The 15,488-nt window shown below is 51.4% G+C and overlaps 1 protein-coding gene across 6 annotated transcripts in view; it reads right to left on the minus strand.

The window, feature by feature from the left end:
• RANBP3 (RAN binding protein 3) overlaps positions 1-15,488 on the minus strand; it is a 62,317-nt gene that overhangs the window by 28,609 nt on the left and 18,220 nt on the right. For 2 of the 6 annotated variants that reach the window (XM_003819318.5, XM_008972657.4), the window contains exons 2-3: positions 13,345-13,400; positions 6,733-6,936 (exon numbers count right to left, since the gene is read on the minus strand). The exons of 2 other annotated variants lie outside the window; for them this stretch is intronic. In XM_003819318.5, coding sequence (XP_003819366.1) covers positions 6,733-6,936; positions 13,345-13,400 — 260 coding nt within the window. The remainder of the gene's footprint in view (positions 1-6,732; positions 6,937-13,344; positions 13,401-15,488) is intronic. 2 more of the 6 variants (XM_003819317.5, XM_008972659.4) reach the window with 1 other exon arrangement.

Below are 15,488 nucleotides of genomic sequence, written 5' to 3' on the forward strand. Positions count from 1 at the left end.
CAGCTGCCTCTGCACAGCCCGATCTCCTCGGACACTGCACTGCTCGCCTCACCTCTGGCTTCCCTGGCCTCACCAGTCCTCCCATCCATTCCTAACAGCAGGCCCAGGACATCCCCACCCCCAAGTCCCATCCTGTGGCTCTAGACTTTTCTCTCCCCTTTTAATCCAACGAGCCTTTCAACTGTACCAAAACCCTTACACGGTGTCCTCCCTGGTCCTGGGGGATCTGTCCCTTCCTAAATGACTTCTGGGACCAGGAGATGGCCATACCCTCTCTGGCCTCTGTAGACGACCTGCTCTCTCATCCAGTGATGCCCTCCTTTTCCCTCAAGCGAGAATGAACCCCTTGGTGAGGTGACCTCCAGGCCCCTTATACTCTTTCTCTGTGGCTTATTCTGATCCTGGGAGTTGTGTCAGGGACTCCACTAGACTTAGGAAGGAACTGGACCTCACAGTAGAAGCCCGTTTAGCATTTGTTCAACAAAAGACACTGCATCCCAGGCCCCTTGCAGGCCACGGAGAAGCCGAAGACCTGAGTCCGGCCTTACGGAAGGAACTGGTCCCCGAGCTCCCTCGTGTCTTCTCACCCCTGCACGGGATGTTTCTCCTGACACCTCCACACCTAACTCTCTGGCTCAGTGGTTATCTAGGTTAATTTCCACATGTGTCAATTTCCTAGTTTCCCTGTTTTTGATTTCCAATTTTATCTCCTTGTGGTTGGAGCACATACTCCATATTTTGATCCTTTAAAATTTGAGATGTGTTTGGTGACCTAACAAATGGCCTCCCATGGAGAATTTTCCATGTGCACTTGAGAAGGCCGTGTACCCCACTGTTTGGGTGGGGTGACCTATATGTCTGTTAGGTCTGGTTGGTTTTTGTGTTGCTGAAGTCCTGTTTCCTTACTGATCTTGTCTAGATGTTCTATCCATTACTCAAAGTGCGGTACCGAAGCCTCCAACTCTTACGGTTGACTCGACTATTTCTCCCTTCAGTTCTGTCCGTTTTTGCTTTGCGTATTTTGGGGGCTCTTTTCACGATACTCATGCCTCTCAGGGATCATGGATGCCATGGATGCTCTCCCCAGAGCAGCATGTCCAGGTCAAGAGTGTGGCTCCGGGGCTCCCAACAGTCTCTTGGGGTCTACTCGTGGCTCTAGAAGCAGCCACGGGAACACTGTGGTGCCCCCAGGCATTCTGCACTTGTCCTCCCCTTCACCCACCACCTCCAACCTGCCAGCAAGTCCCATTAGCTCTAGCCCCCCGAGAACGTATCTTTCCCTCCTGCCTTGGTGGCCTCCTCAGGCACAGGGTCCCCTCTGCCACCAGGCTCTGGCCATGTGGCCTCCTGTTTTCTGAGCATGTTGGCTGCTCCTGCCTCACTGAGTGCTGCTCCTCCGTGGGCGCCCTCCCTCCAGGTCCCTGCGTGTCTGAGATGCTGTGAGCACCACCTCTAGGGTAAGTTCATGCTCACTCCCTATCCCAGCCCCTCTCGGGAGCTACCCTGTTTTGTTCTATCACATAGGGAAATGATCTCAGAGGTGTCTCCTACAACACAGTTCATTCACGCGACACCCGGGACACCTACACAGAAGGCACTTGCTGAGGACTTGCTGCATGGGTGGAGTCCGTGTCCTCCACCATGTCCCCTTCAGTGACCTTGAGAAGAATGGGTGCCTAGGCAGACAAGATTCAGATGCTGCCTGACCCCTGATCTCAGGAGACCCTCAAATCCGTGCCCCAAATATCTTCTAAGAGCCTGCCTGCAACAAAGTGGGGGGCCTCTTGGTCCTGGAAAGGCTGGGAAGCCAAGGCTTGGGAATAACAACACAGGAAGATTCGACAGGGGAACCTCCTGCCAGCAACTCTCCACTAAGACCCAGCGGAGGGAAGCAAGAAGACAGAACGCGTGCCTGTGGACAGAGCTCTTCTAGAATCCTAACCCGCTGGCCACGTGAGGTGCCGCCTGCCCTCTGCCCCCATCCAGGCCTCCACACCCTGCACCTTGCTGGGATGGAGGGCCTCTCCTCTCAGGAGACGTTGGAACTTGCTGTCCAGCTGGCTTGTGCTGCCTTCTCCAAAGCAGGAAATGGTTTGGGGTGAAGGAACCTTTAAGCCACCCAGCCCTGCACACAGCCAAAGCCAGCTCCACATTTTCCATTTCCTAGACTCAGCAGCCCAGGAGTCTGGACCTGTTTGGTGTCAAGGCAGTCTGGGGCCACCCCTCACCCCAAACAAGGCAGTGGGTCCTCAGGGGTTGGTCCCGAACAATGCCTGGGACACACTCAGGGTCAGCCCCCAGAGGTCTGCAACCAGAGCTCAGGAGGATTTTAAGAGCAAGCTCCAGGCCGGGCACGGTGGCTCATGCCTGTAATCCCAGCACTTTGGGAGGCCTGGGCGGGTGGATCACCTGAGGTCAGGGGTTCGAGACCAGCCTGGCCAACATGGAGAAACCCCGTCTCTACTAAAAATACAAAAATTAGCCAGGCATGGTGATGCATGACTGTAATCCCAGCTACTCAGGAGGCTGAGTCAGGAGAATCGCTTGAACCCAGGAGGTGGAGCTTGCAGTGAGCCGAGATGGCGCCACTGCACTTCAGCCTGGGCAACAGAGGGAGACTCTGTCTCAAAAAAAAAAAAAAAGAAAGAAAAGAAAAGAAAAAAGAAAGAAACAAAAACAAAAAGAGCAAGCTCCGAAGACTCGAGCTTAGTGGGGAGGAGCGAGGACAGAAGCAGGACATGAGAGCCCCATTTCCTCCTCCTCCTCCACTTTTCCCAAACTAGACTCTACTGCTGCGAGGCGCAGGGCTTCAGGATGACACCAGGGAATGCTGGGTCAGCATCCATTTCAACACCATGATGACAACATCCCAGAGTAATAATAAGGAAGCAGAAGAGAAAGAAGACCAGAGGGCCCTCTGACTTGTCTCTCTGGCACTGGGACAGCAGGAGTGAACAGAGCAGGCTCAGAAAAGATGAAGCAGCCCTCCCGCGGCTTGGGCTGCAGGCTGGTCGGGAGCGAGCACTGTGAGTGCTGATCATGTGCCCCACGTCCCTGCCGGCGGGGTGGGGGCTGGTGGCGCAACAAGCTCCCCACCGGCAGCCATAGGGAGCTTGCGGGAAGTAACTCAATTCTGTGAGGCGCATGAGTCCCTGTCACTAAATAGAAGACAGGGGGGCACATCCCATCTGGAATGGGAATGCAGGGGTGGGAAGCTTGTTCTTTGCCTAAGGAATGAAACAGTGAAAATCATGGTTGTCACATTTATTAAGAATTGCCCTGTCCAAAAAACATGGGTCTTGTCAGACTGTCTGGTGTGGCCTCAAGGAGGACACGGGTGCCAAGGCGGCCTAGGGAAAGGGACAAAGCTTTCAGAAGCCGACTCCACAGACACAAAGACGAACAAGGAAGAAGCAGGAAGGAATGGCACTGTTTACCTGGTCCCCTAGGAAAGGCCAGAAAGCAAGGCCATGTCAGATAAATTCCCTCTAGATGGCTGGGCATGGTGGCTCACACCTGTAATCCCAGCACTTTGGGAGGCCGAGGTCGGTGGATCACAAGGTCAGGAGATTGAGACCATCCTGGCTAACACGGTGAAACCCTGTCACTACCAAAAATACAAAAAAAATTAGCTGGGCATGGTGGCGGGCGCCTGCAGTCCCAGCTACTCAGGAGGCTGAGGCAGGAGAACGGCGTGAACCCCAGGAGGCGGAGCTTGCAGTGAGCAGAGATCGGGCCACTGCACTCCAGCCTGGGCGACAGAGCGAGACTCCATGTCAAAAAAAAAAAAAAAAAAAAAGATAAATTCCCCCTAGAAAACTGGCAACCAAGCGGCGTACCAGGGCCTCAGTGAGTCTGGCAAGTTAGAAAACCTGGCTGGTCATGGCTGGATACCTGGGATACAAAATAAATGATGGGCCAGTTCAATGCTTTTTATTCTGTGGCAGAGGCAACCAGCTCAGAAATTCTTGTCAAAAGGGCAGGCCCTGAGAAAAGCAAGTGAGAGGTGGCTTCCAAAGATCTGAATGTTGAGGGGTGCTGAGGGTCAAATCCTGTGCAGGGGCTGGAAGGTGGGGGGAAGCTGTCTGGCCAGAGGGATTCATTCCAGAACCTCCTTAAGCTCCCTGGTGGGTCTAATAAACATATCTGAAGCTCGGCAGGTCCTTGGCAGGGAGCTTCAGTCCCGTACAATTCCACCAGGCTCGGAGTGAGTGCCCAGAGCTGCCTGCTTTCTCCACATCAAACAGAGAACTTAATCGGGATGTGGTTTGGTCTTCTTCAGACTGTCTTCTGAAAGCCAGGAAGTCTGATATATAGAGACTTTTTCCTGGTACTGACTCTTCCATGGCCAGGGTTCTGACGAGACTAAAAGATGGTAAGGGCCCTTTACAAGTAACAATTCAGCGCACCACTATTTATCATCAAGAACTCTCAGCTTTATATTCCCCCCAGGGACCATGGAATAAAGTGAACAGACTAGATGTGATGGATGAGACCTGCCGGGTAACATGGGGGTGGTTTCCTGAACACCAGTGTGATACAGAGTGAGACCCAAATTTCTTCTGATGCAAACGAAAACGGTCTGAGTTCACACACACGAAAAAGTCTCAGGCCAAGAAGCAGTTGGCATCGGGTTCCATCTGACTTGATCTATGGCCTAACTAACCTAAAATAAAGTTTACCTTGCTCTGAGCAGGCCCGATTAGTAGAGAAAGCCAATTAACAGGAGCCCTTAGCAACCAGTCAGGGTGTTCTCTGCAGACAGCCTGAGGGAAGAGCCCTGGTTGGCTCAGAGCTGTCACAAGGGGCTTGACAATGGCTCTCCTGGGGCTCCTGAAAGTGGGTGTCCAAAAGTTACGAGTGCTAAAACTACAAGGTGCATGTTATGCACATGGCCACCAGAGCTACATTGGAACATTTACATACTGCTCTATGCAGCCTCCAATCCTGGCTCTCCCACGGTGCCCACAAGCTCATCCCAAGGCTCCCTGCCATACAGCTTCACCTTCCACCTGCCAGTGTGGGGGACTGCTTGAATTTCTCAGGATCAGAGCCTCAGACCCAAAGTCCATGAGAATCAGGATGCTGAGATCTACCTGGGCTGGCCAGGCCAAAGAGATGAACATGTGGACGAGGTGAGGCCCCTCCAGACACTCCAACATGGGCCTCTGTGAGAAGTACGCAGGGCACAGAACAGCGCGTGTGCTCTTGAAGAGCACCTGCTGTCACAAAAACTCTGTGATGCACTTGTTTGCTACTCTCATTCTAGAACCTGTCACCTCTGCAGCTGGAGAGTCCTATGTGGGCTGCATTTTTCAAACCCAGGCACCTGCAGAAGGCCTCTGGGGGGGACCCTAAAGACCGTCTGTTCCCAGACAGCTGAAGACGGAAACCTGAGAACACCATTTCCTGTGCTCTCAAAGACCAGAGGTGCCGTAACTCACCATACCTGACTCAGGAGAAGTTTCCAGCAGCCACTCTGCCAACAAAAGAAGGACGCAGCCACCTCCTAATTCTTGCTCTGGCGGCAGTCACGTGCGCTCATGGGAGGGCTGTACTCCCAGTGCGCTGTGGGTCAAGTGCCTCCTGGCTGGACTCCTTCCCGCGGCTCCTGTGTCTCACTACCCCAAACCCACTTTTGTGCCACGAAGGCCACTACCGCCGTTACCTCCCCCACACCCATAGCCTATGGCACAAGTAAAGACTGTTGCTTCTTTTTCCATCACACACTGACTCCTCCAAAATGTTAACACAGGACTCCAACCCACCCCTGGCTGAACAGTGCTTCCTAAGTGTCCTGGGGTTTGGTGGCTGTAGCTGAATGTTAACAGTTTCCTTAAAAACCGGGGACTGTTGTGTGCTAGAAGGAACGCTGAGGTCCGGGATAAGGTTTGGGACCGTACCAGCCTGGAAGGCTGCCTGCTGCTCAGGCGGTAGAGCTGGGTCCCTTCTTTTCTTGTTAAGAGTCCTTTTTCCCTGTCCTGAGAATAGGGGTCTTCTGTCACAAGTTACCTACAGGATGGAGTTTTCAATCCTGAATGTAGGATAATGTTTACCTTTCCCAATTTATCAAACTTCAAAAACCCAAGACATTTCTTGTTCTTGAGAGTTCACAATCTTCTCCACCTATAATCTTCAAAAGGCTTCTTAATACAAAGATAAAGGGCTCAGGGGATTCCTTCTGGGTTCAAAGGAAGAGTCTTTTCTTCTTCCTGCTTTGATTGAAGACAATCAGTTCACTGCCTTAACCACAGTCCAAACACAATCAGTCTTGCAAAGCAATCTGTGTTGGAGAGTGCCTCTTCCTAGATATCAAAGGAAGCCTTAGCTTCTTGGGTTTCTAAGACGCTAAACTTGAATGCCCGCATTCAGGGAAACAAGAAGGAAAAATGGAAGGAGGGTGAAGGGGTCAAATCAGGTTTGGAAGGTTCTCCTTCACATGACTCAATTCCTCCTGACCCCTCGTGTCTTTTTTGGGAAACAGGATTCACCTCTTGCTGTGGGTATATATTCCCATGGCAATTTAGAAAAGGCTAAAAGGGGATTCGATCTTCCCTGACTTTTCAGCAGCATGAATTAAAGCGAGCTGGAAGAAATCCTTGTCATCTTTTAAGTTACCATTAGCTGCTTACAATTAGCTAGGGCCAGGATCTGAGGGACCCGAAGGGAAAGTGGCTGGTCTGGGTTGGGCTCCCCCTGGGCGGTAGGAGTGCCGGGTAGGTGTGGACTTACCCCTGCCAGTTCTCGCGGAAAAGGAGGAAGCTGGGCTTCAGGAGCGGGAGGCGGAGGAGTGCTGGCTGAGGCGCCAGCAGGGGCAGGAGGTTCTAGGGCATGCTCGCCAGCTGACTCGGGGTGACCCGTGCCATGGTGGGGGGCCTCAGCCTCCCCCCGAGGCTCCTCTCCCGAATCCGACAAGTTTTTTTGCTCTGCAGGGGACTGGGAGCAAAAAAGACAATTTTCCTTCAATGTGAATAAAGGCTGCATCACACAGCAGGAAGGGCGGGCAGGGGTCAGAGGCTGGAGCTGGCTCAGCTTGCAGCAGCTCCTGCGCCTGGGAGGAAGATGGGGAGAGCAGGCACCTGCTGCTGGGTTCTGCTCAACAAAACCGGCTCTCCGGCTGACGGAAGGGAAGTGAGAGTGGACTAGGTGCCATGTGACTTTGCAGGGAGCTCTACAGTGTATGAGAAGCAGGACCCTCGTTTCCAAAACTATGGGCTGCCTGGCAAGGAGCTACTTGGCTTATGGGCCTTGGTGATCAAGGGACAGGGACGATCATGCAAAATATTAAAACCCCTTCAGGATCTCAAAAATACTGAAGTGGGGGAGCTGGCCATCAGCACCATTTCTGTGCTTTAGGAAAGGGGGAGGTGGCTGGAACCCCAAAGTTAGGGAGAAACCAGGGAGGCCAGGGTCAAGGGCTTCTGCCTCTCACTACAGTTCTTCTAGCACTTTCCATTTGTTCTGCTTACACCCAGGATCCAGAAAGTGCTTTCCCACCTCAGTGAGTGCAGGTGTGGGGTGACATGGACACTGAGAGCTGGTTTTTGCATCAGTGGCAGGCGGGTAGTTCAGATGAAGGAGGGGGGCAAATCCGCAGAGCCCCTCGGCCTAGGATTCTCCCAGGTGCATCCTCAACACCCCAGGCAAGGGCTCATTTGGAAAGCTGCCAAGGTGAGAGCAGCCGGTTCTGGAAGTCTTCCTCCCCACAGTACAACACCCAGCATCCTTTAAGGTGGTTCCTGGGACTCCAGCAGGGCTTCCATGGGCTGAGAGCTCTGTGGCCGTAACTCCAAGACTTTTCTTGAGAAATGGGTTAAACACCTGGTGTCCTAAAACAGACTCCAGTCCCCAAACCTCCCTCTTGGCATCGTCCAACGACATGGAGCCATTTCTCGCACTCGGTGACCTACATGACTACAGGGCTGCCCCGTCTCCCCGTGGACGTGGCTGTGCTTCTTCTTGGGTGTGAAGTGGCTGACCTCTTTAGATGGGGTTTGGGCACTACTTAAAAAGCAGTGATCCGGGAGGAGGAAAGGAGCTACAGCAAGAGGATGTAAGAGAATGTACACAAATTCCTAGGAAAGCAAAAGCAATCTTCACTCAAAAGTAATCAAGGGGACACTGTCGCCTCTTCGTATCCAGGGCAGAGCCACGGACCAGCCGCTCTCTAAACCTGGCTCTCTAAACCTGCACAGGGCACCGTGGTTGGTCCAGCCACCCATGTCTGTTGCTACTTTATGGTGAGAGACTTAACACCTCACAAGACAAAAATTAAACCCAGAGCTCTGTGGGGGACTGCCTATCTCTAATTAGAACCACTTGAATTTTTTGTAATCCCTGCTTTTGAAATGTAAATATTCAAACATCCTCATGGTAATTCAAAATGCTAAACAGGAGGACCAAGAAGTAAGTCATAAACATGGAAACCAAGACATCAAAACAGGATCAAATTCGTCATCTTTGGTTAAGATGAATGATTTGTATGTGTTGAGAAGTATTACATCACTTCCTCTCTCAGATGGGAGAATTAACAATGTCATTCCAGCATTTCCTACTCAGGTCCTAGCATTTCTCCTGGGCAGGAAGCGTAAGCTCTAAAGAACTAAGGTGAAGCCTGGAGTTTTTCAACATGTCTGGTAAAATCAGGCATCAAGAGTTTGCCAGCCTTTGACCTCATCCTAAAATACACACGGCTGGCAAAAACCATGTGCACCAGGGCTAAGCTCATCACACCAACGGTAAGCCTCAAAAGCAGGTCTAAACACCTTATGACCACATTTTCAGTGATACTGTACTTTCTGCTAAATAGCATTTCTGTAACTGCCTTCTTTTTACCAAATGGCCATTATTCTGCTAGTACAACCTCAAAGCCTCCCCACTTCAGATTAACAAATGCTCTGGAGAGAGAGCAACTGAAAGAAATGTTTAGTCTTTACAAAGAATGGAACAGCCTACATAAGGATATTTAAATTCTCTTCACATTAAAAAGAAAAAGAAAGAACTCTATCTCCATCCAAGGCAGTTAAGAAAGAAAGGTTTCATTTTTGCCCCGGAAACAATGGTGCATGTAAACGCAGGCGTTTTGCTGAGACAGCACACCCCTCCCCAGGAAGCGCAGGCATGGGAAGGCAGTAACATCCCTGTGCTGCCAATCTGACCATGGCTTCGTTTTAGGCCCTAGGACTACAATTAAAACCACACATGGCTTTTTCTATCCTGGAACGATAGGATTTGGCAACCTCACCCAAGGCTAAGTGATGCCACCGGCACCCACACGCAGGCCACGGTCCCAATCCGTAGTGTGCTGAAGTGCAATCTGACACATCAACGGGACCCACAGAAAACCGCTGTGTGGCTTTGCCACTGAACAAAAACAAAAAATTCCTCGGCTGGCAGCTTCATGTCTTTCTTTTCAACTCCAAATCATGCTGAATCATGATTCAGCAATAAAACCTGAGCATACAGAGCTGTCTCCTTTGAATGGCGTGAAGGGGATGGTGGAGACGAAGGGGCTCTTTTACTTGCACCCCATCGGGTGTGGTCTGAGATCTCGTTTACTGAAAGGTAAGTCAGCTGGTCCCACAGCTGATGAGACTTCTTGATCTTTGAGGATCAAGAAGTTGTTAAAGTCACTATAAGTGACATCTGAGGGGCAATTAGGACAATTTAAAACATGGACTATATACTGGAGGATATTACTGAATTAACATTTTCGTAGGAGTAACATGGTGGTAAGGCCATGCAGGAGAATGGCCTCATCCCTATGAGACACCCGTGGAAGAATTTAGGGCAGAAATGTCACATGGGCTTAACTTCCAGTATGAGAGGTGAGGGCAGCAATGCTAACAGAGAGGGCAGGGGCAGGATACCCAAGTGTTTGCAGTGTCACTCTTTTCCAAGGATTTGAAATTTTTCAGAATAAAATGTTGAAGCAAAAAGGGTGGGGCGGGGGGAACCTCCTCGGAAAAACAACGGCAGCAGCTCTAAAAGCTCGGTCCCAGCTCGGCTTCTGGAGAGCAAGACAGGGATGGGTTGATGGCCTCCGCAAGAGAGAATGAAACCATAAGGGCTCTCAAACCCTCACTTCTGACACACACTGCAGCTGCTCCCTGCAGGCCCTGAACCAGAAAGCCAAGGAGAAACAAAGCCAGCCGCCCGCCCTGTGTGTTTACTTTCCACCTCACTCCCCAGCGGCAGAAAGGACTCTAGGGCCATGTGGACACTGTCCTCCGACAGCGAAGCAAACACGCTCCTCCTGCTCCTGGCCTCAGCACAGAGGTTTCCCACATGCCTCTTCAGCGACGGTGCCACAGAAGTGCGAGTGACAGAAGTGGGCAGCCCAACTCCCAAGGCTGGAGGGCAGTTATTTTTAGAAGTCCATTTAGAATTGGCTGTGAGCCAATATTTTGATAAGAACTATACTTGGCATTTTATTTTTAATTTTTATTTTTAATTTTTTTTGAGATGGAGTCTCACTCTGTCGCCCAGGCTAGAGTGCAGTGGTGCGATCTCAGCTCACTGTAACCTCCGGTCCCGGGTTCAAGCGATTCTCCTGCCTCAGCCTCCTGAGTAGCTGGGATTACAGGCATCTGCCACCACAGTAGAGATGGGGTTTCACCATGTTGGTCAGGCTGGTTGAACTCCTGACCTTGTGATCTGCCCACCTCGGCCTCCCAAAGTGCTGGGATTACAGGTGTGAGCCACCGTGTCTGGCCTACTTGGCATTTTTAAAAATGCCTTCCTGGCTAGCCTTCCGGTTCAACTCCAACATGTTTATGTAATTGGCATAGACCCCTTGAAGGTCATACATGCAAATTAGCCTGCAAATCACAAAGCAACAAAACCCCCTCAGCTGTGAAAACAGTACTGACACAGCAGCTAGTGACTTTAAAAGCACTTTAAATTCATCTGAGCAAATATTACGCATTACTGTTCCATCTTGCTGGTTGCCCTAAAGTCTTCAGATTTAAAGAATTACTGATTCCTATTGTTTGTTTTAAACCAGGGGTTGGCAAACTGTTTTCTGCAAAGGGTCAGATACTAAATATCTTAAGGCTCTGCAAGCCACACGGTCTCTGTCCAAATACTACTGCTGTAGCAGCCACAGGCAACCGCAAAGGGGATAGTTGTGGCTCTGTTCTTGTTGGCTCATGCCCACAATCCCAGCACTTTGGGAGGCTGAGGCAGGAGAACTGATTGAAGCCATAAGTTCGAGACCAGCTTGGGCAACACAGCAAGACACCATCTCTAAAAAAAATTTTTTTTTTTTCAAATTAGCCAGGTGTGGTGGTGGTGCCTGTAGTCCCAGCTACTCAGAAGGCTGAGGCGGGAGATTGCTTGAAGCCAGGAGTTCAAGACTGCAGTGAATTATGATCACGATCCTGCACTCCAGCCTAGGCCAAAGAGTGAGGCTCCGTCTCTCAAAGATAAAAACATAAACAAATAAAACAACAGCAAAAAACAAAACAAAAAAACACAGGTGGCAGTGCTGTGCCTTAATTTGCTAACCTTTGTTTTAAACTGAAAATGGTTCAAAAGATAATAAAATGCAAAATTCTAGAAAATCCTGATTTTACTGAACACCTGAGGAATGACTATAACATCTCCAACATAGCTCTAACACACCCAACTCCTGAGACTTCACTATTCTCTAAAACTAGAGAAATGCACCAGTCCTTTCGTACTGATGGAATCTCCAAAAGACAAATCATAAAGCCACGTCATTAAGCTGTACTTGTCAGGGCCCAAGGGAGAGGAGATAGCAGAGGCAGATTTATCTTGGAAATACCTGGAGAACCAAAACAAAACTAGAAGAAAGTTTTCATGTTTCTGGATTGCTTCTTCAGCAAAAAAAGTAACAATGGGAAAGTTTCATGAGTTAAAGTTACAAGCTTAGTAGATAAGTCCAGGCTAACACACAGGTATCCTGGGAGGGGTGTGCTGGGGGAGGTTTAGAACAACCATTTTCCCCTCCTCCCCAACCCCTACAAACACACACACCCGATCCCCACAGAGCACTTCAACATTGCTCAGGAAAACCGGGCCACATCAAGATAAATGCTGGCTTTGGGACAGGACCTAAGACCAGCAGCTGTGAGTCCCAGATCATGAGAGCGGCTTCCAGCCTGGGAGCCGGTCACCTGTGAGGGGACAGAAGCCACAGGAGAATGGAGTTGATGAGATTCTCAAATCCTGTTATTACCAACAAGATGCAGACATCCTCAAAATGCACCGAATTCAGCACAACACTTGGTCACTCTAAAATGTTGCAACGGGTATAAGGTGGGGAGTGCCGCCGCTGGGCATCAGTGGGACTGCTGCAGCGGGTATGAGGTGGGGAGTGCCGCCGCTGGGCATCAGTGGGACTGCTGCAGCGGGTATGAGGTGGGGAGTGCCGCCGCTGGGCATCAGTGGGACTGCTGCAGCGGGTATGAGGTGGGGAGTGCCGTCGCTGGGCATCAGTGGGACTGTTGCAGCGGGTATGAGGTAGGAAGTGCTGTCACTGGGCATCAGTGGGGAGGGACCACACGTTATTTCTGGATAAACAGTGAGGGTCCCCATGCAAGCTGAGGAGTCACTGCCACACAGCACCAACTAACTTCTGACAAAACTCTGACCATCCACACCGATCTGTCAGGGAGAGAAGCCGATGGCTTCAAGGTAAATAGCATCCATCGTTGTCTTATCACAGAACCCTGCTGCCACACCAATCAGACCTTCCACAGGCTGCCAGCTCATCGCCATGAATCAGGCGAGGTACTTCCAACCACACTGCGACCCAGACACCCTGAATCCAAGGGAGAAGCAGCCTCATGGACACAGGGGATAAATATATAATGCAAACAAATGAACAATTACTCTAAATGCACGTACGCCAAGTTCGTTAGGGCCAATAAATCCAGCCTTAAAGGTCTTGTTTCCCCTGTAACCACCATTGCTCTCCTCCTTTCCCTCCCTCCCTCCCTGACTCCCTCCCTGACTCCCTCCCCACCTTCCTTCCTCCCTTTGCCCCCTACTGTCCCTCTGCTGTTGGTTTTCCTAAGGTACAGTGGCATTTCTCAAACAAATCATCAGGAATTAGGAAGAAGCTTTCTAATACTGTTTCAACAAACTGTACTCTCTGAGCCCTTTCCACAACAGACCCATCCTAACCTCTCTCCACGGTAACCTAAAGCCACCAAGCCTTTTCCCTCCAAGCTCAACGTGAAAGTGAAAGGCCTCTGCTTAGGTCTCCCCGTCTGTGGGCAGAAGTGGCCTTGGCAATGCGACCTGGAAAAGAGACTCTCAGTAAAGAGAGAACAAATTAGAGCAACGAAGTGAAGAGAGAACGTACCGGCCCCTTACCTTTTGTCCTTTATCCTTCTGAAACACAAAGACGGGCGGAGCAATGGCAGGCTTTTCTGCAAAAAGAAAAATTAGTTTTTTTCCCCCCAACACTATATGCATACAGTAAACAAAGCTACACTTGTTTGTAATATGTTAAACATATATATAAATGAAACTAGTAACTCCAGAGAACATCAAATCGCTTAGAACAGCGTCTTGACTCGGATGCCTGGAGGCACAGGTGTGCTGGGTTTGTGAAATGCACCCAGAATGATGTGACGTGTGCCCTCTGCTGTATGCATTTATCATCAATAAGGAGTTTTCAAGACTCACTGAGAGCGGGCGTGTAAATGGGAATGGGAGAGCAGCGGAGAGTGTGGCAGTGCTATTTGGCGCCATGAACCGTGACCTTGCAGGAATGTGGCACCTCCTGAGTTGCAAATGTTAGAGACTAATTTACCTTTTTAAAGTTTACAGGCCAGAGGGCAAAAAAAAGGGCCACGTTGCTCGTGCTGTTTGCAGACAGTTCTGGTAGAAGAATCCTAACGCTCAACCTGGATCTCTAAGTGAGTGCTGGTTGGGAGGAAAGGATGTCTGGAGTTGCTAGAGGCCTGAGAGTCCATCTTGCACAGCGGCTGAAGGAAGAAACGCTCTGGGGTGTTCTGTCACTTGATGGGACAAGAGCAAGGCGGCCTGTAATGCCCACGCAACACCATCTGTCTCCTACCCAGGGGCAGCCAGATCCACAGCCCTGTGCCACTCAGCCCCGGAGTGGGTGGCAGCCCAGGAGGCCCTGCTGCCCGCACAGGAAGCACAGATGAGGACTGCCTCGACCCCACGAGGAGGCGCAGACCACACCTGCCTCATGGCCTTGGGCCTGCATGCACTCTGATGAACTCTGGGGGTGCTCCCAGGGCCTCTTTCACCATTCAGGGCACTGAGGGCCCAGCGTGGAGGCCAAGCAAGAGCAGCTGTGACTCTGGTGAATGCCTGCTGTGGGCTGCGGGCTGCGCACTGGTGCCTCCGTGGTGAGCAGGATTTGGGAAGAGCCCTGCTTTCGCAGGCCCCCCGACCCCGGTCGTGGGGAGCCAGACATTACCCAGGAAGCATGCGCTGCCCATGATCACGACGAAGGCCCTCTGCTTGGGCATTGACCTGGTCTGCTCTGGAGTCCAGGGGAGGTCCCTGAGAAGAGGGGGCTGTGCTGGGGTCTCAAGAAGAGCTGGAAGGGAGAGCAGCAGCAGCTTGAAGTCACAGCTTGCGGGGTGATGGGGCCAGGGGCAGGCGGTGGGCATGCTGACTTGCTGGGGAAATGTCATAAAAGGCAAGGGGATACCTGGGGTTGGTTTAGGTTGAAAGCAAAGAGTTTGGGGAAGGGAGTGAGAGTGGCTGTGGGGAGACCAGGTGGGTAGTGACTGAGGTGGAGAGAAAGGGACAGCACCAAGATGACCAAACAGACACCATCCCACTCCTGCAGACGCAGGACAGACTCTGGTCTTGACCTTGGGGCATCAGTCCACAGCCAGGCAGCCCACTGATGGTGACATTCCCCCCACCATGCTCCCCGAAGCCTCGGCACACCAGGGTCTGATTCACCGTGTACAGCCAAGGCAAACACTGGAGTGAGTGGCGTGCGTGAGACCCAGGGGCTACAAGGGAGCAGGGGAGGTCAGAGGGGTCTCCAACCAGACTTCCAGGTTTCCCTAAGCAGACTTCTTGCCAACACAGCACACAGGTGCTGCTTGACAAACGTGAATGAATGCACCTATGCCAGGCAATAAATGATGTCAAAGGAATGCTGGGGGACTCTGGGACAGAGCAGCAGCGTATCCACACCATGTGTGCCACCAGGATCCTAGAGGTCTTCCGGTGCCACGCCTGTACCCCACAAGCCCAGCCCTGACCTCTGCATTTGCCTCCCTGCCAGCTGCCAGGTGACAAGATGCACAGGAAGGAGCCAGGGTTTGAGCCAGCTTGGCACTCTCCAACCCCATTTTCTTTAGGGAGCTACCCACCCCTCGTCCCCCTGTCCCCCAGTTCAGATGGAGCCAAGCTCAGCCCCAGCTCCAGGCCTGACAAGAAGAGTCCCGCATGCATCGTCTAACACATGGCACATGAACAAGGCCAGGCCTTTCGCTGGAGATCCTGGGGCTGCTGAGCTG

This window comes from Pan paniscus, chromosome 20 (genome assembly GCF_029289425.2).
Source record: "Pan paniscus chromosome 20, NHGRI_mPanPan1-v2.0_pri, whole genome shotgun sequence".
Lineage (NCBI taxonomy): Eukaryota > Metazoa > Chordata > Mammalia > Primates > Hominidae > Pan > Pan paniscus.